Source organism: Battus philenor, unplaced genomic scaffold (genome assembly GCF_028537555.1).
Source record: "Battus philenor isolate CCGP_79_NKW_IND1 unplaced genomic scaffold, ilBatPhil1.0.hap1 SCAF_20, whole genome shotgun sequence".
In the NCBI taxonomy this organism is placed as follows: Eukaryota; Metazoa; Arthropoda; class Insecta; order Lepidoptera; family Papilionidae; genus Battus; species Battus philenor.
This window is the reverse complement of record NW_027181683.1, coordinates 3219961-3246148: the sequence shown is the minus strand read 5'-3', so window position 1 is coordinate 3246148 and position 26188 is coordinate 3219961. Positions and strand designations below refer to the sequence as shown.

Here is a 26188-nt window from a genome sequence, read left to right as displayed (position 1 = left end):
ACATCTGATAAACACTTCACCAAAACTGATAACAGCTGTAGATAAGATACAAAACACTAAAGTCGGCCATTTTGTATTTAAACGTATGAAGGTAAATCAGTGATCGTCAAAACTTTCGTGTACTGATTTCTTTATTGTTTTTAATTTTCATTGGAGAGTTATGTGTTAGAATTCAGCAAGTGAAAAAGGTGATATTGGTTTTGTTACATTTCAACAGATATCGTGTACGATTTTTTTTATATATGATATATCCAACCTTAGTAGTAAGTTGTGTATTTATATGTATGTCATATAGTCGTGATTAGGAATAACGTATTGTAAGTAAAATGAGAATATAGATAATATATTTAAAGGTGCGTTCTTTAAGCCGTTTATAAGCAATAAGTTACCGATTTTAGCCAAATAGTTCCAAGTTAATTAAATAGACTTTATTTATTAAACTTGTTACAATAGATTATAACAACGACCGTTTTATTATTGTGGGAAAAGTGACAATGGAATTCCATTTGTTACACATTTACGTGAAATAAAAAAGTGTAAAATACGTCAACTAAATGAACAATTATCTAGTCAATGTGCTTAAGAATATTAACAAAGATAAAATAGTGATACAAAATAAACACTAAAAATTATAGATATAAATATTTGATTTTATTCTCTAGGCTTCTTAAAATTAATAGTAAATCTTTTTCGTGTATTGTTTTGTAAAACACTCCCGTGTGAATTATTACCTAATAAATTTGATTAATTTTTTACAAATCAATCAAAAGAAAGTGTCAATGATTTTTAAATGGTACATGATGGTAAAGCTTGGGACTTATTTGCTCTAATACTGTATTGAATATATATATATATATATATATACATATATACACATATATATATATATTTATATATATATATAAATATGTGTGTATATATATTTATATATATACATATAAATGTAACATATACACTACTACTGATAAATACTTTATAACTGTAACCTAAAAATAAATATCATAATTTTTCCGTGTAATTGAACAGGATCATTTGTTTTATATGTAAAAGTTTTTAAGTACAGCTCAAGTCGCCGAGAAGCTTTAAAGCTTTCACACCTGTTAAATACGCTGTATAAAGTGATTGCTCTGAAATATGTTACATTATTTTTTATTGAAATGCAACGGACAATTACTTCTAATAGTACAAAGTCTAGAGACAAATAGTAAACAATAATTATTTTTAATATGTAGTTATCTAATTGTTAAGTTATTTTTTATTTCTGTAACTATTCATTCTTTGGATATTGTATACCATACATTAAATCGCCTTCTATGTATTCATATACAGGGTGATTGGTTTCATCGTCCGATTTCAATATCTATTAATAATTTAGAATGTAATATTTCAGAAACAAAATGAGCGGCCATCTCATTTCCTGCTTGGCGTTCGTCATTTTATTTATCGGTGTCACTTTGACAGCTGGTGAGTAATTTTTCTTATAACGCAAATGTGACAAATAAACAAATAGCTATCGCTATCTATTATAATAGTACCACAAAAGAGTAATAACTTTCACCGTCAGAGGCTATATTTTTAAGATACATCATTCGGCATCTTAAACTTTTAATATTTTCATATTATATGATAGCGGTAGATTTCTTTTTATCATCAACATTACAGCCATAGAACCTCCACTGCTCCACTAGTCATAGGCGTCTTTCATAGACTTCCTAAAAGATCAAATTGAAGCGGCCTTTAACGTCTTTGTTTCTATCTACCTTATGGAGGGACGATCAACATTGCGCTTGTATGAGGTCCCTGGTCCTTGCAACGATATCAATTCAAACTACAATACTAATATAATTACTGCAGTAATAGCGGGTACAGCTTAAAGTCTCAAAATAATGTACGAAACGCAGTGCTTCTGCTAATGCAATAATGGAAAAAAATTCTCTGAGCAAGCAAAATAAAGTGACAATTAAACTAAGCGACATCTATGTTCTGATTTCTTAAGTCAGCGGAATCGATTGTCAATAATGCAGCTGTGATCAACCTGACCAGGCAATGTCCTCGGCACGTTAAAATATAAATTAAAAAAGAACGATTTTGCGAATTGCGACTGTACGGAGATTTAAAAATTTAAGCTGGATATCTAGAGGCATCATTGGTAGCTAGTACAATAATTTAATTTGTAACCTGTTTGCAATTATAAATTGAAATAAAAATAACTAAGGCACATACGCCTATTCAGAATTGTTTTTTGTATTAGTGTCAATATGCACGAGGTTCCTCATCAACCTTAAATTGCATTTAAACTATAATAATCAAGGCCCATTGCATAATTCATGTCTATAATATATGTTTGAGGTAATAGTATCGATAAATATCATTTTAAAATGTATATACTCTATACGATCAACAGGGCGACTCTAGCTCGTGTAGTGCCCGTGTGCAAAGATACCCTGGCGCCCCATAGACCTGACCCCCCCTCCCCACGGCTATTAACTTTGACGTCGCTTTTAAGCATTAAATACGTGAACTAAGTTTTATTTCGAGTTGAAACATCGACAAATGTTCGAAAAAGAAGCCACCCATATGGCGCTCGCGTTTGATAACTACCGCTACTGCGCTGACTGGCCGCTTCTGTCATATCATTGTTGTACCATGATGGTCCAAGACGATGCTCTTAGCTGCCTCAGGGAGCGGCGCCCGTGTGCATTGCACACCCTGCACTATAGGGTAAGCCGCCTTTGACGATCAACGAAGCGATGACGCTCAACGCCATCTATTATTATTATATAATATTATTATTACTTTGGCTATTTCCAGATACAACCACCGTTGCTCCAAATACTACACAGAAGACACCTAAAGAAGTTGCAAACGAAACAGGAATTTGCAGAAAATGTATTTGTAAAGACAACAAAGTGAATTGCTTCGATCAAGGCATTAAAGATTTCTTTTCCTTGGAAGAATGGAACGGTGAGAGAATCCAAAATGAATTACCAAAACATCGTATTATTTCTATCCGTTCTATAAATAAAAGATCAAGAAGTTTTTAAATTTAAATCTAGTACTTAGACAAGTCATGTCTTTAAATTTAATTATTTAATTACTTCATAAAACACAGATGTGATAATTACTCCCAAAAAAATATCTCAGAGTATAAAAACAAACGATAAGTTTCTATTTTTAATAATAATACAAGTTTGATCACGAAAAGGCTGACTTTTAATATTTTATACATAGACATCTAGTGTGCCATGTCGAAACTATAGTTAGCAGAGTATACGTTTTAGTACCATCATTATCTACTACGAGGCGCTGTTATATAAAATGTATTTGAATTTGAAATTTTAATGAGGTTTACGTGACTATATTATTAACAAATTGGTTGTCGATGTGGTCAATACCAACATATATAAATATGAAAATTTTATCACAGAATGAACTGTGGTAGCCCAGCGGTCTACTGATAGATTCTAGGACTGAGAATATCGCAATCGTAGGTTACGGGTTCTATTCTCGGGGTGCAATTTTGTGTAAATCACACTTAGTGCATTAATTATATAGGATTGACACTGCTCACAAGTTTCTACAGGATGAACTGCAGCGTCCTCTGTGTACATAATACCACACTATGATCGCAAACCCACCTGCCAAGCTTGGCGATTATAGTAGATCCCCCAAAGATATCTCTGAGGCCCATCGTAAAGTGTTCGCCTATTGGTTGAAAAGAAGGAGAATAATCATGACTTGACCGCTCCTGACAAGTGCTATACACTGCTAATTAAGTTTTGTCTTAAATTTTAAATAAGAAAAGGACCAATATTTAGCCACTTCCGCAAATGCAGTGGTGCCAAACACAGAGTCTACACTAATCGGTGTAACATGGCTCCTGAAGATGCCCCGTGGACGGGTGAAACACGTGTTGAGTAATTTGGTGGTGACGGTTGTGTGATTCGCATTGTTTGCCGCATACGCATTTATCAGCGGGCTGGCGGGCGGTGCATTTCAATGCACGACTACCACTGCATGTGCGGAAGTGGCTAAATATTGGTCCTTTTCTTACTTAGGATGAACTTCCGCGAGGTGACGCCTGATTCCATTAAATATTTAAATTTTAAAATATAACTAGTTGAACTAAAAATCGAACACCTGAAACTTTTTTTAAAATTTATATTAAATAAATAGGTATTTGAAATACACACAATTATTACTGAGTAAGGTTGTGTTGTAACCTAACAATATTTGAAACAAACAGTTACGAAATGTAATACCATATCTTTTCAGACCTAAAAGAATTGAAGCCTACAACGGTGGACTTGAGTGAGAATCACATAGTAAATGTGACGTTGATCGGCGATCTGCCGATACAAGTATTGAATTTATCCAGATGTTCCATTGAGTTCATACAGACTGCCAGCTTCCGGGACTTGCAGGAGATGACCACTTTGGACCTGAGTCACAATAAATTAACATCCGATAAATTGAGTCCCCATGCGTTTGAGGTAAACTACATAAACACCTAATAGACTTTATATTACAGAAATGGAAATTCCTAAGAAAGTCCACAAGGATGTTCTACTTTTAAATTGTCCAGCGCAGTTGATAACAGTTTTTCTCAAGCGTTAATTTGAAATAAATATTTTATGTGATATAAAATCGCTTTGATGCATCGTCTTGTAAATGTGAAATTTTTGTTTCTGATTTATTAACTTTCTTTCAAAAGTGACTATTGACTATTTCTAAAATGACTATTTATATCTATGAAAACAATGTTAGAAGAACGTAATTTGACAAAATAAGAATAAAATTAAGATGACGTTAATAATATCCTTCGGTTTGAGTTACAGATGGGAGAAGAACCTCCATTACCATAGATATTAGTACGATATCTTTTTCCTCTTTTGTGACATATTTCTATCCAGTTATTCTTTTCAATACCTGTAATATATTTAATTGTGAAACAGAATTTGTGATAAGAGATTTAAAATCCTTATTTTTCGATCCGTTTAAATTTCTTTAATATAAGACGATTAGAAGAATTAAATATCACATTGAAAGTTTCCCAAGTGTATTCAATTCAATGTATGATGAGACGAAAGAAGTCTATTCCGTCAAACGTTCAACATACATATGTCACAAAAATGGAAATTTCCTCAGCTAATCCGTACCAAATCATGTCTATTATTCTCTCTGTCATATGACGTTTGTGTTCCAAAACGAAGTCTCTTTTCTACTGTTTGTAATACGCACATTTTATGCTTAATTATCGGGTTTAATAACATATTTTTGTTTAATTTTCAGGGACGTTTCGCGCCCGAAGAGTATGAACCATTAGCTGCTATGAGGAAACTGAATCTGGCTTACAATGACCTGCATTCTCTGCACCAGGATCTGTTCGAGCACCTACCCGAACTCACTGAGCTTGACTTGAGTGGAAATCCATTAACGACCATTGACCAAGTCACTATTATAGCAATATCCAGTTTGCCGATGTTAAAGGTATTTTTTTTGGGAAACAAACATAATTGTACGTATATCATTAACAGCAATAAGCCTAATATATAAATAAAAAGTAACTCTTTACTAATTTTGATCCAAAGATAAGAGGCACAGGAATAAGAGGCATTAAGAAGCGATTATCGTCACGTTATGCAAAAGAGAAACGAGGTTATAGGGTAGAGCGAATGGCTCGATATACTGAATCCACAAGCTTTGCGATGGGTGGATGTTGGTCCTCACGGAATCACCGCTTATTCAGGACTTTCAAAACGCTTTGCCGAGGGAATTATGGTGTTGACAATAATAAGGACGTGAGCACACGGCTGAGATGAATAAATTCAAAAAATATTTTTTAAAATAAATGTGTTCATACTACTAATAAATATACTCTTCTAAACCGTCCGTTTTTTCTACTAAATCCTTAGGTACTCCGCATGCGATCCTGTCAGCTAACCGAAATACCTGACAAGTTCCTGCATACACCTCGTTACCTGGAACGCCTGGACATCAGCGACAATAAGCTGACTGCTGTCCCCCAGGAACTTGAAGAGACGAAGAATCTCGTCTTTTTGAACCTTAATCAGAATCCAATCGTCGAGCTCGATGTAACGTCTGAGAATTATCCGTTAGTATTGATTTAATATTAGCATTATCATCAAAACAACGGGAAACTGAATTGAATATGTACAATTATCACAATTAATCAAAATAAAAAATAAGCTAATAACAACTACACACGATATTGAAAAAGGAGGAATAGAAGTTAACATGGTCTCACCATCGTCATTTCAGTGGGAGCACGTCCACTACTGGACAACGTCCCAACGTCTTCCGACGCCCTTAACAAGGTCGTATTGAAATCCAATGCTTCTTTAGCCTGTCTATGGTCTTCAATACAGAACCTTAAGGCTCCAGCGGCTATCTGTATGACGTATCTTGTCTGGGCTTTAATTTACTTTTTAAACGTAGTGACTAAAACTAAAATAAAACAAATTGCATTTAGACAAGACTACATCGTCTTCGCCTAAATATATAAATAGTAGCGCAGCTGGACATTCGTCGCATTCGTAATGAAATACGAGTAGATGCAGTAAAACAGCAACCTATCAAGAAGTTGGGTCCTCTGAGACACTCCCAAATTAAAATGCAAAACGTTCTTCTAAGACGTTAATAGACTTATCTACAAGTTTATTTGTTTATTAGTATTTAATTATTTTAAATTATCGCAATGCGACAAATTAATTAATTCTGGCAGTACAAAATCTGTAGGGCGAGATAGTAAACCATAATTAATTATTATAAATATTATTCTGAATTTTAAATAGCTTTTTCTTACCATTAATTTTGGATAGGTTACAAATGAGCAATAAAGAGCCTTTGACGCTTTTAAATGTATAACCATGCCTGTATATTTAAATGCTTCCACAGTGGGTTTCCACGTCTTCGGAAACTACAAGAACTACACATGTGTAATATGAAGGCGCTGAGAAGCATCGGAGCGGGTTCTCTTGCTGGCCTGGAGAACTTACAGAGTCTGCACATGAGTTTTAATCCAAAACTCTCGCATCTAGACCCTAAAGCTATGGCTAGGCCTGACGACATCGGAGAGACTTACGACTGGCCGCCGGTGAGAGAGGTGAGAAAAAGTTTAATACTATCTTTGTACGATAAAATAGTTGTCAGTTTTTAATCTGGCTTAAAATTTGATTAAGTTTGTCGATCACAGATACAACAAAAGAAATATTTAGAATGTAATGTATATACTTATATCCTGTGATATTTGTTTCTATTAATATAAATGATAGTTTTCATTGTTAAATTATTATATTCATGTCAACCGATAAACGCCTTAAGTATATATCTGTCTGGAAGATCACCACGATGACTAATGTTGTGCTCATTTCCGGTTACTTCCTGCTTACAGTTGATATTAATCATAAATCATCATCATTATTTCAATCGTAGACAGTCTACTATAGGCCTACTTTATAGATTTCCAATAGGACCGGTTGAAAGCAGTCTGCACCCAGCGACATTCGATGACCTAAACAAGTGTGTGCTACGCTTACTGGTCCGTGATTTCTACTCCACCTTCAGACCACAGCATATATCTTTTCTACGCTCGGCTTAACTGATAAATATACATCTTTAATACAAATAAAATAAGAATAGACTGTAATACATGGTTACGGATAGACCTAGACTGTGATATTTGAGAAGAGGGTAACAGGTGATGCAAACAAGAAAATTTAGAACGAAGGAGAATGTTAGAATTTGTGATATATGCTAGAAGAGTGAATGAACGATTGTGTACAGATTGGAAGAACAGAGCTAAAATAAAAGACCCGTGAAGAATTTAATAAAAATGTAAAGTTCACAATATGCTAGGGGTGTACTAGAGGCTCCCAAAACGGGCGCCATAAAAAAACTCTCTAACCTTTAACAGCTACTTTCTACGTTTACGGATTTCATTATTCCTGGATTGATCCCATAGAGCATTCTCAATCATAGCGCTCGTAATATGGCTCGTTAAACTTGGCAATCAATCAAGCTATTCTAATAGATTCAGGCGTTACTTTGCACAAGTCCATCCTAAGTAAGAAAAGAACTAATACTCGTATATAGCTACTTTCGCTATGTAGGTTATTATTGACTGGGTGTTTGGATCTAATCGGTGTAACGTTACTCCTAAGGATGCTCCGTGGATGGGTGAAACACGTGTTGAGTGAATTAACGGTGGTAGTTGTGCAATTCGCGCATTTATCAGCGGGCTGCTGCTCGACTACTGCTACATAGCGGAAGTAACTATATATTAGTCTTTTTCTTACAATCAAGGTATTATTGTAATCAAACTTACACAGATCTATTTATAACTTATCATTACTGCCAATACCTAACAAATACAACTATAGTTAAATACCGAGCTAAATGGTGAAGAATATCAAGAGCTTAGAGGACACCAGAACCAACCAACACATGACTATGACAATAGTACAAGACTGAGAAAAAGAAACAGACTTTTTCTTTCCATTTAAGATTTAGTATCTATCAGAAAAACTCACACTTTGAATATTCTTATAGGTCAACTAGTATAGTTTCCACTAGACAACTTATCTCTTCGATGGTTATCGAACGAGTGACCGAGCTCCCGACTCAATAATCAAAACGCTGTTTCAATATCGCCACTCTCAATCCTTTTACTCGAAGTTGTCACAAAAGAGTGACGGGGTCGAGTAGTGTTGCCATTTAAGAAAAATAAAACTACTTTTTTTTTAAATTATTACATATCTATTACTACTTGTGCTAAAGATATTCGCTTCAATGTTTTTTCAGCTATATCTGCAATCCAACAATCTATCGGAACTTGACACACGCTTCCTGCCACGTTGGGATCTTTTAAAATCAATAGATGTGTCAAACAATCCCTTCCTTTGCGACTGTTCGACTCAGTGGATGGTTGACGTTTTAGTGCCCATTATCGACGCTAAAAACATCAACTCTACTGCAAACATGATGTATGTATTTTTGCAATTCACTTTATTTATATTTTATCTACATTCGCAATCTTATTGTATAGTTACTAGTTAAGTCGGTGATAATAATAGCATCAGAAAATTGAATCAGATGGAACTTCCCTACAGAGGGAAACTGAATCTGATTGTAATTACACCTATCCCCCGTTTTACATGGTAGATACGTTCCTGAGAAAAACGTGTAAATCAAAAATTAAAAATTTTCAAGTCAAAACCGTGTAAATCGAAAAGCTTGCAGAAATTGCATAGTTTTGCAATTTAACAGTTGTGATTTTGTTCAATATTTTTAGGTGTACATAGAAATAAAAATAAAAATTGACGAGTCAAAATATTTAATATATTACGAAAACACTGCTTTTTGTATTTATAATAATCTAAATTATGCACTCACTTGTAATTAACGAATGTGGAAAATTAAATCTTTCTGAAACTGTGAAACTTTCACTCAAATATAATTTTCCGTAGATAAAACTTCAATTTTATGCGCAGAAATATAGACAGTGTGTGTGTGCAGTAAGTCAGCACATAAGCTCGGGATTCCCCGTGAAATGTGTACACAGCACACGTGTTCAATCACAGTACAATCGCAGGTGATCACTGTAAATCATTCAAGTGGATAGTTATATACGGGGTGATCGGAAACAAGTTAAAAATTATTAATGTCAGTTATTATAAGGTGCACTCTATCCAAAAAATGATGGTTTCAGAAATCATTAATAACTTAAGGGTAGTAAAATTAAAAAAAGCATTTTCAAAATTGATTGTATACTATCTGTCACTGTAGACTTTGTGCTGCTAAAGTTATTGACCTGTAGCATTCCAATAGAAAAAATAAATAAAAGTTATATATTTCATAGTTACCACATGATCTATACTTATTTATTTATTATTATTTTATTCGAAACGTGTATGTCATTTTGAGTATGTTAAATATTTTTTTTTAAATAATGCTCTCCATGGGCCAATCTCGTTTGCTCGCTAAAATATTACAACTCATGTATTCTTGTCTATTCAGTATGTTCTTTGCATTCACCGCCGGGTGGTAATTTTAATGTGTAATATATTCCGGTTTTTCTTAACTATATTTCCTTAACAACTAGAAGTAACAATATCTTCATATATGTACATTATTTAAAGTGTTTATCCTTGTTGCTGATGCTGATTCACAATTCGAGAAATTGTCCAGCATATATACATTGATCTGTATTGGCACGAGGAAGCCTTTTCGTGGCCATTGAATACTATATTTATCAATAATTTTTTTTGTTCTTTATTGATATATATAACATATTTACGATTTCGTGAATATGTATAATGGTAGTTGTATTTCATTGAATTATAAAAAATAATGAAAATATACATATATATATATATATATACATATTGGATTGGGAGCTCGTAAGAGCAACTTCGGTATCCGCTTTTAACGACCAACCAGAGGGCGCATGATGGAACGCTTTTTATTTCAATTATTTAGGAATCTTCCCAAAGGATTATTTTTAACTTTTAACTGTCCCTTTTTTAGGGATCCCTTCGTTCCCCCCATTGCTGGGACAGGGATGTTGCGATCGGTAATAATTGTTTTCATTGTGTTCTTTATTTCGCATTCACCTTACTTCTTTCACTACTTCTTCTATACTTTCATTTTTCCTTCACAACATCTCACTTCTCGTGCATATCCTCTTCCATGCCCCTCCTTCCTTCTCCAATCATTCCTAGATCACAATTTGTTGTCCAGTATCATAACTTATGACTCGATTTTGGTTTATTTACATTTCTAATTTTTGACCAACATCTTTAACAGTAAACGTCGTTTTTATTATTTCTTATTTATTTTTGCTAACATCTTAGTTAAATTTTTCCTTAAGGCCTTACGCATCCCTTTTCTAGTCTTCCAGAAAGTTTAATGGAAGAGCTTGATTTCAAAAATGGTGTTGTTCCATCTCTTCTTTAGAAAATTGGTGATGCATAGCCTCACGCTAGAGCTGCTAATAAATAAAAAAAATCCTCTACTGTATTATAACTTAGAAGCTATTTACAGTGTACGAAGATTCTCTAGTTAAAGTTAAAGTTTAGGAATTTTTTCAATTACTAATATTATGGAATCTAAAGAAAGCTTTAACTAGTTTATCTTTATTTCTAGTGCTCACTTTATGAACAACGCTATTTATTATATTTACTATTATTGCATATAAACAAGATTATCACGTAGATGTTGACTGTTTATTGACCCTATTTACTCTCCACGAGACTTTTTTCTGAGATAGTCAGAAGCTCTGATAATATAAATTATCTTTTATTAAAGTCCAGAAGGATATTTTGTTTGATTTTCTTTAGCGAACATCTAAAATTATTACATAAGTTTGAGGCAATTATCAGTTGAAGGTCGCCGATGACACAGGGCGTAGTATCTATTTGAACGTGACTGATTCATAGGAAACAAGAAATATAATTATTCGTTACTTACCTGTGGTACTAAGAACTTAAAAAGTTTAACCATCAATAAACTGATGGTACAGTTTTCCTGTTCTCAGCGGCTTCAGTAACGACAGTAGTTTAATATCAGGTTTTTCCTTTAAAATAATTCAATGCGGGCTCACAGGTCTTTCCCCGATCGCTATGCAAATGGCATAGACCATTCATGACGTGGTCTTGTAACCATAATACATTTCTTTTCAACTGTCTTATTTCTGAGGTACTATCATGCCAAACAGCCATATTTATTAGTATAATAATTTCTCCATTGATTGGACCTTAAACATTTCTTCTTCATCATCAACATCATCATTATTTTGGCCCTAGGATGTCTACTGTCGGACATGGGCCTCTCCTAATGATTACCAATAAGATCATAAATAGCGGCCTGCCGCCAACATCACGACTACTCTACGACTTTAACAATTTCGTTCATCCACCTTGCGAGTGAACATCCTTCGCTACACTTTCAAGTCCGTGGTTTCCACTCTAGCATTCTAAAGCCCCCGCAGCTATCGTTCTGCTCACTGTCATTTTAGTTTCTCAATCTTATGGGCTATATGGGTCACTTTCGCTCACCTACGAATTTCCTCATCCTGATACTGTTATAGAAAGGATATTAGTGTTACTTTGTCAAGGTTTTAGTTTAGGTTCCAATTTGAAGTACTCTGTCAACGTTTGAGAGAGATGTACAGTTGAATCAATGAATCAATATCGTGACCTTGGATAATAAATTAAATGGTATTACCATCAGGTATATATGTTAACGGACAGATTGATTCACAAGATCGATCACCGTGGCGATTGTATGAGGAGGCGTAGTGGTCGTCATCAGCTGATATGGTGATGAAAAACGTTTGCGGATCTGTAATTTGATTTTTTTAATATTCAAAATCCTTGGTCAAAATTCTACAGATGTGACTTTACTTTTACAGTTAGAAAATACAACTTTTAATTCAAATTTATTTCAATTGTTTTCTATATGGGTCCATATTAGTTTCGGTTGTGCAGAATTTAAAGCTAAGCGTGGCAAATGTTGTATATCTTCCCAATAGATATCTTTAAGAGACGATGACTAAAGGCAACAAAATAACGTTTAGTTTTCTTTTATTCAATTCATACGGATTACTGTTTTCAATTTATTAGGGAATTCTTACATACAAATAGCTTTATATATATGACATTAATATCACTGGTATATAAAATTGTTCATGATTCTGGGATATAACGGTACGTAGTCGCACTGATGGAAATCTTATCTTTTGGACTTTTTGTCTTTGGATAAACCAGTTAACTCGTTACATTTTCCCCTCCGGTTTACCGTTAATGGGCGTTGACGATGTGACGTTGTTTATACAATATTTGCGAGTTCCAGATATTGAAGCCATGGCTTGCAACCATGTCATTGCTTTTTGCTGATGTTATGATCGGATATTCAGTCTACGGGGTGTTCGGTTGTAGGCGTAAACTCTTTAAACAGGTGAATGTATAGTTCATTTGTAAGCAGCTGTATAATGTGACCACTATGAAATAAGTTACATTTTTTTTATTAGAATGCGACAAGCCAATTACTTTTGGTATTATAAAGTCCAGAGGGATAGATAGTAAACAATAATTAATTTTAATTTGTAGTAATCCGAATTTTTAAAACACTTATCTTACTACATTATTATTACGTGGTTTATTATTTTTTACACCCATATAAGGCATTGACATCAATTACCAATTGTAAGATGGAAAATAAAATGTTTTTACTGTGTCCTCAATCCGTTTTCGCATCGTCACTTGTTCAATATTTATTCTTTACTGTACTTTCACGCAGATGTAACGAACCTGTTGAAATGAAGGGATACACAATGAAGCACTTGCACGACATCCATCGCACAATGCGATGCGTAGACAAATACGGTCACCAGCCCGAGAAGGACGGAGCTATGCTCTTGGGAACACTGATAGGTAAGTTTATATTCATTCCACTTTTTTTACTTGCGTTTAATATGCATATTAATATCTATGGCGATGTACATGTGACAACCCTAATGTTGCAGGCTTACATTTAAATTTATTTGCCAACGCACTCTTGACAACCCTACTGTTACAAGTGTACTTTTAATTTTTTTTCTCTTTGAGAACGCACACTGACCATCCTATTATCGCAGAACCGTATTTTAATCTCTTTGGAAACGCACAGGTGACAGTCATACAGTTTCGGGCTTGCATTTCAAACTTTTTGGCAACGCAAAAGTCGCAACCCTACTTATGCAGGTCTTTATGTCAATACCTTTGATGATGCGCAGGAAACAACTCTATTACATGCCATATCTTAAATTCTGAAAACGCACATGAGATAACACATCTGTCAGGTCTGTGTTTTAATCTCTTTGTCATTGCATGTGATAAGGCTATTATTGCAAGCATACTTTTTTCATTTCTTTGGCAAAGCACTTGCGACAACCCTTATATTTCAGGCCTGAAATTTTATTTTTTGGTAATTTACATGTGACAACCCTACTATTGCTGACGATAGTATTATCTCGTTTTACAAAGCGACAACACAACGCCGGACGTTTACCTCATGACGAATCTCACACAGCGCCGCGTCGACCTTGACTCTTAAAATGAAAAGACGTGTTATTCTAGTGATTTTTCTAATTCTTCCTTCATAACGTATGAACGAACTTCATTAACGCAGTAGTATTCACGCTTCATTCGGAATAAACAGATACATTTTGGTTCATACTTTAAAACTGACAGTTGTTAAGGATAACCATGTCATTTATCCTTAATTCAACGAGTTTTGCTTTTTTTAGGATACATTTTATCCTTGCTTTTTATAAGTAAATCAAACTCAGGCGACGCGGATTATAAATACATAATTTAAAGAAACAATAAATAATCACAAAATGCATTTTTCACTTTCTTACATCGTTTGTGTTAATGATTAGATAAAAAAATATAAATGAATTTTCAATAAAAACTGTTTTGGAATCAAAAAATAAAACAAACAGTTTATGTATAATACCAATTTATTACATTGTATTGGAACTAAAGTTCATTATGTTAAACTTTAAATTACGTTGAACAAATGTCCATCATGAACACACACAAAGAAACAATATTTTTAAAGTTCTTAATCAAATTTCGGAAAAATAGCTAGTCATTTGGTTACTAACGCGATTGGCTCTATATAGACTATATCTTTAACCTCAAAAAATAATCTCTACGTATTAAATCGTACAATGAATTTGGGGATACATATAACTTGAATTTTATAAAATTATACAAACCAGAAATTTGATTTGCAATAAGTTCATTGTTACGGCGATCTGTGGTTCGAGCTCCTCTCACGGTTCGTTGCGCAACTCTGCTGCTTGGAATTTCTCTACAAGATCGAATAAGTAATGAGAAGATCTATAGACAAAGTAAAGGGTCTGATATGGCCCAGCAGATTGGTAGGTTAATGTGGTAATGGGCAGACCAAACGATGTACGGAATAGATGACCACTGGGGCCTCAAAATGCAGACCAAGGTCGTTCACGGTCTTTTTATGGTTACCAGAGGACGCTGATTGTTTGCCGCCATAGTCCCTATCTTCGGGGAAGAGCTATGTCAACCAGTGAACGTCTTACAGCTGAAATGATGATGGCACCGTCCTATAAAAATGATGTAGATGAGATCCATGTATGTTAAAAAAGATTGTTTATTTTCAAAAACATTATACTTTCTCAATTTAGCATTTTCAACGCCAATCAATAGTTTATTGTTTATGAAACGTAGCATTATTAAGAGCAATATTTTACACAGAAACAATGATCATTTCGTCGCTTCATACAAGTAAAGTTAAATATATTGTGAAAAAAATTATTAATTCTAATAAATATTAAAAAAGTAATATTAATCATTAGAATGAATCATTATATATTGTTCCAGGAGTTCTGCTTGCAGTGCCAATAATGTTGACTCTGATGCTGCTATGGCGGCACGGCTACTTCGCGTGGCTTGGCCTCCGTGGCCCGGTCGACGTTTCCCGCGCTTTTTACAAACGTGCTCCCGCCGATGACAGCTATAACATATAGTCTATAATATTAACGTTATATTATCTGCATTAAAAATGTAACCATGGTTTGTTGATGTTTTTATTTTAATTGTGTACATGTTAAGTAAAATTTTTGGTATTTTTATTGGAATCAAAATGCGTGAAAATGGCCCTAATAATTTAAAATTTATTATAGGGATCATATAAGGAATATAAGAGATTGATAAATATTAATATTGTCTTTAACTATTTCGTTTTTGCACGTTGTACATAAAAACAAAAAATTACCTTTTTTGTACATTAATCGCGAAATATTAAATAAAGACATAAGCGGTGAAATTGTAATAGTTACATATCGTGACAGTTAAGTAATGCTGTTATTTTAGACTTTTTAATTGTTTTTACTTCTTTTTTCAGGGATATTTTTATATTTAATATAGTGTGTAGTACTGGGCAAAGGCCCACTTTAATTAATGTGTGGAGTGATATATTATAATTTGCCTTTCATGTCCACAGATTACATATTTTTATAAAATGTATTCTCGGTGTAGTCTTTTTTTTTTAATGTAATTTTAATTTGTTGTTAGAATATAATATATCTGTATTTTAACATTGATTTGGGTTACATTAGAAGATAATGATTTGTTTTTGTAACGATTTTAAATAAAGGTGTTAAAACATTTTGTTATTTGATTTAAGATCGAGTATTATACAAATTGCTGAACACTTTTTCAAATAACCGATAAAATTCCTCAATAAATGAATGATAATTGCAGTATAATTATTTCAATTAATAACTGACTGAAATTTATTAAGCATTTTTCCTTTTTTAGTATAATGAAACAATTTCAAACTGAACATCAAAAAAGATATCTTTTATTATAACTTATTTTATAATATTTTATCAATTTAGAATTGACACTAAAATTTTGAACTCATGTCAGACGAAGCTGTAAAAGCCTTAGGACTAACAGCATTAACATCTTCGAAACAGTACAGTACAGCAAATGCCTCGTTAAGGCCAACGAAGTTCACGCCCATGAACATAGATGGAAGTCAGAAACAAACTTACGTTCGCCCCTCACAAAACAAAGGCGATGGTGCTAAGTAATAAGTTGAGGTACGACAACCCACTTCTGAGTATGGGAGGTGAGCCGCTTGGCCTGACGAGAGAGATCCGTATATCAGGTGTAACAGTTGATGATAGTCTCACGTTCAATAGTCGTGAATAACGTGAAGAACCTGAGTAGGAAGGCTCACGGCCTCATTCGTCAGCTGTGTCGGGCCGTTAAGGTATCTTGGGGTCTGAGCTCGGAGGTGATCGGAGCGATGTATCTAGCGGTGCTCGAGCCATCGATTCTAAATGCAGCGAGTGTATGGGTGCCAGCGATTTCGACTAGCCAAGTTAAGAAATGACCAGTTCGTCTGTTATAAGCCGCAAGTCCTATGTCGTGTTTTAAAATATTCAACATGGTTCTAGGTGCTATCTTCGACTTCCGAGATAAAACCTTTTGCTTTCGGTCAGGATTTCTATGATTTTTTTTTCTTTATAACTTTAATCGCGTTTTTTGTACGAACACTACATGGACTGCTAAATCTTTTTCTTTCACAAACAGAGGAGATTTCATTGTACCTATCAATAGCCAGGCACATAAACATTTGACTTATACCAAGCGTATGGACTATTTTAAAAATTGTATTTGGCACTACCTGCTTTATGTAATACAATCACAGCGATTCAGTTCTCTTTATCACCACACTCCATTTTAATATCACAAAATATGTTACAATATACTGTGCGCAGTAAAAAGAGAACATAATTAACAATCATACAAAAATTCTAAATACCTAAGTTTATTTTTAATTATAACTACGTTTATGATTAGACCAGTAATAGCAAAAAAGGGGGGAGCACGTTATTTACAATTAAATTTACTGAATCAAAACAAAAACCCGGAAAACGTCCATAAAACCTTATTAAAGTTTGTCAAAACAAATTTGATTACCACGACATTGGGGTAATGATTTCTTTACGTTTATAATTCGTATTGTTTGTTAAATTTAAAAAAGAACCTTAACCAGAGCAATAAAATTAACATTTAATGATAGAAAAACTTTTAAATTGTTAAAGTGCGCTCTCATACAAATGGCCTTAAAAATAATGTGAAATAACGAAGATGTTTATGAACAATCGAACACGATTTTGTTTATAGTCAAGTTTGCTCACCATAGACGTCCGCATAAATCATAAAGAATTGATGGATTAATCGTTCAAAGCGGATTTTTTTTTTTTAAAAAAGGCATTAAAATTTTATGATTTTTCTGAATTGAAATCTGTTTAACGTAATTATTATATTTCGAATCAATATTTAGGATGAATGAAAAATAAACTTTTACATCTATTTCTAATTATCATGATATATCTTGTTAATTTATTTATTCTATTGGAATGCGCTAGGCCAATAAGTTGTTGCAACACCAAGTCTACAGAAAACATTTTTTCTTACTGCATTATCATTACGTTATTTAATATTTCTGAAGTCATTTTTGGACATGAAGTATCATGTAATAGTTAACAGCGAAGAAGCTTAACATTAGCATTTTAAAGCTTTTTCATCTATAACCAATCACTTTCTATAAAAAGTTTATTTTAAAAGAAAATTGCAATATTTAAAAAGTTCTGAAACAAAGTTTTGTATTTTTTCTTCATATTTACTCTTTTACATATTTATTTACATTTATTAAAAATAAAAGGAATTATAACTAATTACTTTTATAATCATGATAGATAATGTGACGAAAGATAATCATCGTCATCATCATATCTCCAGGTGGACGCTCACTGCAAGGCATAAGCCCATTGGCGTACCTAGAACTTTTGTCGCCCGGGGCGATCTCCAGTTTGCCGCCCTTTCTATTATAAGTCAATCAAATAGTGGTTTTTATAAATTAATAAATAAATAAATAATTAACACATAAATAAATTATTAAGTTATTTAATCAATATTAATTAATACACAGAGTAAATTTTTTTAGACATATTTGTATGCACTCGTAAATATATTTATATAATATCTACTCTTCTAGCTTTTATACTAGAAAAATCGTGTATAATGCTCTCAAAATTTATATTATTTGTAATTTCTTGTTCTATTGACAATATTGCAAGATTTTGTAGTCTTAATTGACTCATTGAAGAACGAAGATAATTTTTAATCAACTTCAATTTTGAGAAGCTTCTTTGGCAACTAGCGACACTGATTAAAATTGTTAAAAAAATTCTTAACAAAATTACAATGTTGGGAACAGAATTTTCCAACCTATACTGCTAAATAAATTTTAACCAATCAAGATGGCCCTTCTCCCCGTTTTTCTAATGTTTTGCCTCTTTTTTTAGTGTAGGTACAGCCATAAAAACCTGGATCCTTTTTCTTTCAATATGGAACTGTTCTTTATCAATGTCAATCAAGTCATTTATTTGACGTTCAAATTCTTCATTTAGTAGGTTACACGGTACGAGTATTATACACGAATATTTTCTTACAAGGCCATGCAACTGATCGAAGCGTTCTTTTATTTCCTTTATAATTCTGTCCATAGATGAAAACATTTCTCTTCGTACTTCTTCTTCTAAGGATAGCCCCACGTCTCCACGTCGAATTTTCCCCACTCATATTTTTTCTCCTTCTAACTCGACGCTCAGTCGATATCTCCAACTCTTCACAAATTATTTTGGCTGCTATAACAGCGTTTTGTACTAGCGTATCTCTTTGTTCCATGAAATGAGTTTGCAAAGAATTTAGTTTTTTATAGCATTGGTGGACATTTAACCCTTTTACTTGCAGGTATTTTTGAGCGTTCTTAATTTCCAAAAGGACGGGTGACCATAAATGAAGGTAACATAGAAAAGAAAAAGATTGCTTAGAATTGAGTAATATTCCAGCATCTGATCTCGTTTTACTATTTTCTTCTTCTAATAATCATAATAATCTATTATTATTTAAGAAAGAAAATAAATATGAAATGAATAAGTTGCTTTTTACAACTATAAGTAAATCTAAAAAATGCCGCCCCAAGGTAAGTGCCGCCCGGTGCGGACCGCACCCACCGCCCCCCCCCTAGGTACGCCACTGCATAAGCCTCCCCCATAGATCGCGATGATGACCGGTCTCGGTGCCCGCAGCGACTTTCTTGAACTTAAACTATTCCATCGGTCCACATAGTTTTTTTTTAATAGTAATTTTACAAAATTTTCTCTAACAAGAGTCAGAGCCTTAATATCTATTTACAATTTCTAGGCGGAGGGGGGAAATCCTCAATAGGACGCCTGGAAATGGAGGGCCCAGGCAGTGTCAGATTCTTACTAAGGTCCACATAGTTTGTGGTCTATACGCACAGCGCCAACCGTCTTGTGATCGCCACACGAGAACCTTCTGGCCTCAACAGCCGTCAGTTGCGAAGACCTTGCTCATTACCGATTTAAACGAGCAATTCTTCCAGGTGAAAGAATGGAATGGTAGCTAGCTACCTACCCTGGTTTTTCTAGGGTTCTTCTCATTTCCGATTCGATGTCAAAGCGAAGCTCCGAGCATAGCCATCCTAATTGCTCTCTGGGTGACAAGGTCTATCATGAGCGACCACGTCTTGGGTCCGTAAGTCATCACCGGTAACACACGCTGGTCGAAGACATTCGTTTTTATGCACAATGTTTGATAGAATTATATATAGTTTTACATATCAGTAAACATAAAATTTAATACTTAAATTAAATCTTACCCGAATTTTTCGGAACTGTATATATTAATATTTATAACGTGTTTTTTATCACTAACGTCATGCCGATTTATGCATAAATTTATACAGGCGTGTTTATGGTATTCGGTTGAATTTTTTGTTTGTCTAGTTTACCGGTTATTTTGGCATTTCCTAACCGATACAATGGATTATATTTGAACGAAATAAAATTAAAATGGTTATGACAAATATAAGACATTTTTCCCGTTTCTGAATTATCGGTTATGTGAGAAAAACAAAGATTTAGTCTGATGTTCTTAATTTAAACATGATTTAGAATATTCAACAATAATTGTCATATCGTGACATATTATTTCTGAAACCTTTCGTAGCGTCGTTTTCGCCCCAGCTTCTAACTAATCCGATCAAACTACTCCATGATTCAGATTCGATAAATAATGATAAACGAAATGTCTTTCACTATGTTAGTACTTTTACAGACCCTCTTTTTTAGTATATTTTTTTTTCATGTTTCTCTTTTATAAAGAATAGAAAATAAATAGTTTCAATTTATTTAATAGTCTTTATTGAAAATGTAACATCAGAAAGGCGAAGTGTATATAGTAAGAAATAACATAAAATATAGTAAATATTTAATAGTTTAAAATATGATAAATATATATTGTTTTACGTACATATACATCACAAAATACTTAATTTATAATTATATAAAATGTTTAAATATGTAACAAGTATATTATATGCATAGATATGGTGAAATATGGAAATGATATTAAAATTTTACTTGAGAAATAAAATATGTAAAACAAGAAATAGAGAGGTATAAAAATTATATCAACTTTGATCAAGTTCGCACTTGAAGAACATTAGACAAAAAAAATTGAATTGGTAACTAAAATACTCCTTGATCATTTGATTAATAATGATTTTTTTTTAATATATTCTTTTTTTAAAGCCCCCGCTATTAGGGCCTTTCGTTCCCCTATCTTGTGGAAGGACAGGGTGATTTCATTTCGTTTAATAATTTTTCATGTCATATTTTATTTCCGCACTCTACATACATTCGTCTTTAGGTTTTTAATTCTTTTTCTTACTTTCCAAGTTTCGTCTGTCTTACCCTTTCATCCCATTTACCTATTTTCCTATTCCTTTCTTCCTTCATCTCATTCCTTAGTTTTACATTTTTATTTTTATCTTGTTTTGTTTTACAATTTTATTTACTATAATTTTTTATTTGGTTTACAATTTTCTGGTTAATAGTTATTAGACAATATTTCTCGCTATGTATAATAGAGATTTACAATCCTAATGATGTATAAAGGAGGAGTGAGTAACTTTTTTAAGCTACGGGCCAATTTAATACATTTTGTCGACCGCAAATAAAGTAGCACATATATATAATTTACTAAAATTTATTTATAATGAACATTATAATTAAATAGATGAAGTTAAAAAGTAGAGATTTCACCTACAAATTTTAATTAAAATGTAAAAAGAAAGTAACAGAAAAACTAAATTATTTGAAATATGTAATGAGAAGATTGTACACTGTTTTTTCCATACAAGCTAATTAATGTAAGTCAGAATTGAAAGGGTAAATACACGTATGCAGTTTTCTAATCGTGTATCCCTCTATCTTGATCCATGGTCGTTTTTAGTTAATTGTTGCGGTTTAGTATGTACTAATATTTTATTGTAGTTAATTTTATAAAAAATATATTGATGAAAGAAAATCTATAAAATAAATTTAATTCTAGAAGTACTTAGCCGCATAAGCATGTTTAAAGGGCCGGGTCGCAAGCGACCAGCAGGCCGCGAGTTGTTCATCTCTGATGCAAAACGTAACCGGCTTTAAATCGCTACACAAGCAAATACTGATTCTACAATTCAACGCCATTTCTTTTAAACTGCGCATTGCAAAGATAATTCTTAATTTCCTTGTTGTATAAGAAAAATATAAATGTGTATAGATACGTATCTGGGTACGTACCCAAAAACATAATTTAGTGTTTATGACGCATTTCTTGCTAAGCACTTTATCAATTGCACTTTGTTAATAAATGAACAAACAAACAGCTACGCCGCGAAACAGTAGTAAACGAATGTTACTGTATTTTAATTACAAGGCACTGCTAGTAAAACTACTAAGTCAACTCCTCGTTCCGTGTTACGGTGATTAAAGTAATGTTTTGCAGATTTTTGTAATCAAAATCAGAAGAACTTTATTACGAACATTACCTAGATTTTTTGTGGAGCACATGAGGTCACGTAGTGTCTGTAGAATTTCCAAAATATAGAAAAAATTCTATTAAAACTGAATAAAATTAATGAAGTTTGATAACGTTGAAAATATTTGGATTTTATAACAGATCACAAATAAATAATTTCGTTTTGTTTTCATTGTGGTTTTATAATAAATATATGTACTACGATTATCACCTCAAAACACAGCGGGAAGAGGTATAAAGAAATATGGATTTATGACTTTCACGAATAAGCCTGCCCCCTAAAGAGAAATGACAAAGACCTGGACTTTACTATCAGCTGAAATTATTAATAGTCTAGTCACCTTATATAACAAAGCGGGGATTCCCCAGCTAACAAATTCGTGTCACAAGTCCATAGACGTTCTAAACATAAACATAATCTATGTTTCATTTGCATAATCATATAAAATTTGTTGCATCCGAGCAATGGAAGCATTGTCGAAGAATCATCGAATGTTAATTTAACGTAATAAAAAGAATAAGAGAAATGGCGTGCACAAGGAATGATTGATTGAAAACAAAATGACGGAAGCCAGTATAATACGTTTTGTCACAAGCATTGCAACACTAGATCGGTCATAACTATCACTTTTATGATTACGGTGACCGTCTTTTAATTTGAATAATGCTTCACAATTATTGATCTTTATATAACTGCCATGTTAGTAATAGAAGACAATGAAATGTTGCAGAATGTCGGTGTAATATCTCCAAACAGAATCATAAATTCTGCCACTGCAAAACTATGTAGTATATTTTACAACGAGCATTTATTGACATCTGTGTATCGCAGTGTTGTTTTAAGATGAAAATGTTGATATATTAACATTTTTATGTCGTATTTCTTATAAAATAAAAGGTAAAAAAATTTAAATTTTTCAGGGATTGTTACTTGTTATTGCATTTCTTTTTAAATGTAATTCTTAAATTGTGATGAAAAATTAATTCGATACGTAGTATCTAACTAACGTATCGAATTAATTTTTAAATACATGTAAATAAATTTAAAATGAGCCGTGTCGCTTAGCGGTAGAGGACAGAGACTTGCGATTGTAGATTCCGGATTCGATTCCCGAGATATCATTTTATATAATTCACACTTTGTGCATTAATTATACAGGATTGCCACAGCTCACAAACAAATTTTGAGAGGATGGGCAGCATCGTCCCCTTCGTACCATTATACCACACTGCGATGGTCAACCTGTCTGCCAAGCGTAGCGATTATGGTATGTCCTCCCAAAAATATCGTTGGGGGAGGCCTATCTTACACTGGGCGTCTATGAGCTGAAATGAAGAAATAAAAAATTGTTATTGACACTTGCGTATCGTATTTCTTATTACATACATACATGTTAATAAATAGTACATGTCTATTGATTGACATTAGTGCCGTATTGTCTAAATACAACTAAATAAATTGAATAAGGCATTTGGATAACACGTGTCACATTTATTTTTAAATGTACACAAATAAATTAAAATATTTATTAATGGATACATGTATGCATACATCAATAAATACTGTTGTCTAATATTGTCAATAAATAATGTGTTTCTTTATGTTAATCAGTAGCGGAATGACGTACAATCCCGTTGCGACATCAATAGCTTGGTATGCAATTACGTGTTTTAAGGGCTTCCCTGTAGCTATTCAAATTACTAAGCAAAATGGACCAAGCCACTTGTCTCGTGATGTCGAGCGCTAATGTAAATAAAATGATCAATTATTTTAATCGGTTTCTAATAAAATAAACAATTAAATTTTTTAAAAATAAACATTTAACTCGACCAGTATGGCTTTCAGAAAAAACCTTAGAGCACTTTGTTTCAGGTCCTTCCAGACCAGGAACGAACCTTTTATGTTCCATACCCTTCCCTAACCTTTCCTTAAATTCTTTACTTCTTTCTTACTATGTAACATATATAAGTATTATATCAAAGCGAAATGGGTAACCACGTGTCAAGTCCACTTTCGAATTGCCCCCCATAATAATCAAATTGCCCCTCCGTGGGGCGTGGGCCTCACGTTAGACAACACTGTTCTAGACTGTATCAATCCAAGTGCCAAGTGGTCCTTTCACGGAATGGAAGAGCCATCGTATGAGTCGTATGGGAACTTGAACTATGTAGTCATCGGGGCGGGGTATTTGACGCTGATGAGGTTTCGTGGTCTTCACTCTACCTTAAGGCCCCAACAGTCATCTGTTCTGTGCGCTATGTGTCCTGCCATTTCTAAATCATTCTGATTAAAAAAAAACTATAGATTAGCTTGTTGAACGAATATGCGACTAATGTAAAATGGGTTAACTTAAAAACAAAACTAAATATCATGTACACCTAATTGAATATATTGGTATGACTAACGAAATGACTAGTAGTAGTAGTCACTAGGGAAATTTATTTAAAACTTATTAGTGCACCTTTACACTTACAATACACTGGAATTTGTAATTAAGTAGATTTACACGCGAGTTTGCGAGTTTCAGGCATAACCGCAAATGAATGCTGGATATCATTAACTGCACCTTTTATATATAAATGATTGTAATAAAATTATAGAAATTAAAGAATATAAATGTTTATAGCATCATCTAATAATTATAATGTAGCCGTATTTAGCCTCACACACACGCTTTTACTTAAACATATACACATACTAAAATTTGCATTTCATGAACACAGATGAAACGATAATAATATTATTAAAATTTAATTAGTTGTTAGTTAAAATACAACGTAATTGTGCCAAAATTTTAAAACTAACTAATGGTTGCGTAAGAACTTTAAAGGAATGAATGTATAAGATTTTTCGTCAATTAGTTGTACGGTACATCCTATCGAAAAATTAATGGCTTCCGAAATAATAGATAATGTAATGATAATATAATAGAAAAATCGTTTTCAAAATTAGGATCACATTAATTATTGTTTACCAGTTATCCCTGCGGATTTTGTACTACCGGAAGTTATTGACGTGTCGCATTCCAAAAGAAAGAAAATGATCCGTTTATTTCAATGTGATCACTTTATACAGAATAATTGGAAAAAGCTTTAAAACTTTACGAACAAATGAGCTTCATATTCATTACCTTAAAACGTTTACACCTATAACAAATCGTCCTGTATAAACAAAATAATGCGAAGTATCAAAATACGACATTCAGATCGAGTACTTGGCAAAGCTTGGTTAAAAAATCGAATTAAAATAAAATTAGATAGCGTGTCGGTCGGGTCAGCTAGTTCCGAGACAAGTAAATTATATGACATTTAGATACTAAAATATTTTCCTAACTTAAAGTTTAATGGCTTAAAAATATTTTTCACTGCAGTACACAAAACAATATATATTTAAAAACCTATTTATGATTTTCAAATGTACAAATTTAAATTTAACATGTCATTTTCATTATTAAAATTGCTCAAAGTCGGTTCGAGACTTACAATTCATGTATACATCTACAAATTTCCTATATGGATAATCACATAAAAGTGTATATAACGTAATAATACCTAATTTAATTTAATCACGCTCTCTAGGCGGTAAACAGGAAATTTTATACTTTCTGTTGGACACATGGGTAAAACGTTGATTCAACGCTTTCCTCATACAACGACAGATCAAATCGCGG

The 26188-nt window shown here is 33.0% G+C and overlaps 1 protein-coding gene across 1 annotated transcript; it reads left to right on the top strand.

Moving 5' to 3' along the window:
* The first annotated feature begins 1394 nt into the window (after nt 1-1394).
* LOC137922797 (leucine-rich repeat neuronal protein 3-like) lies at nt 1395-15751 on the top strand. Its single transcript, XM_068765868.1, has 9 exons — nt 1395-1464; nt 2812-2964; nt 4276-4493; nt 5293-5490; nt 5916-6115; nt 6919-7126; nt 8824-9005; nt 13321-13454; nt 15429-15751. Exons 1-9 carry the CDS (start codon nt 1398-1400, stop codon nt 15572-15574), a joined length of 1506 nt encoding a protein of 501 aa, XP_068621969.1. The 5' UTR covers nt 1395-1397; the 3' UTR covers nt 15575-15751.
* Nucleotides 15752-26188: the final 10437 nt, after the last annotated feature.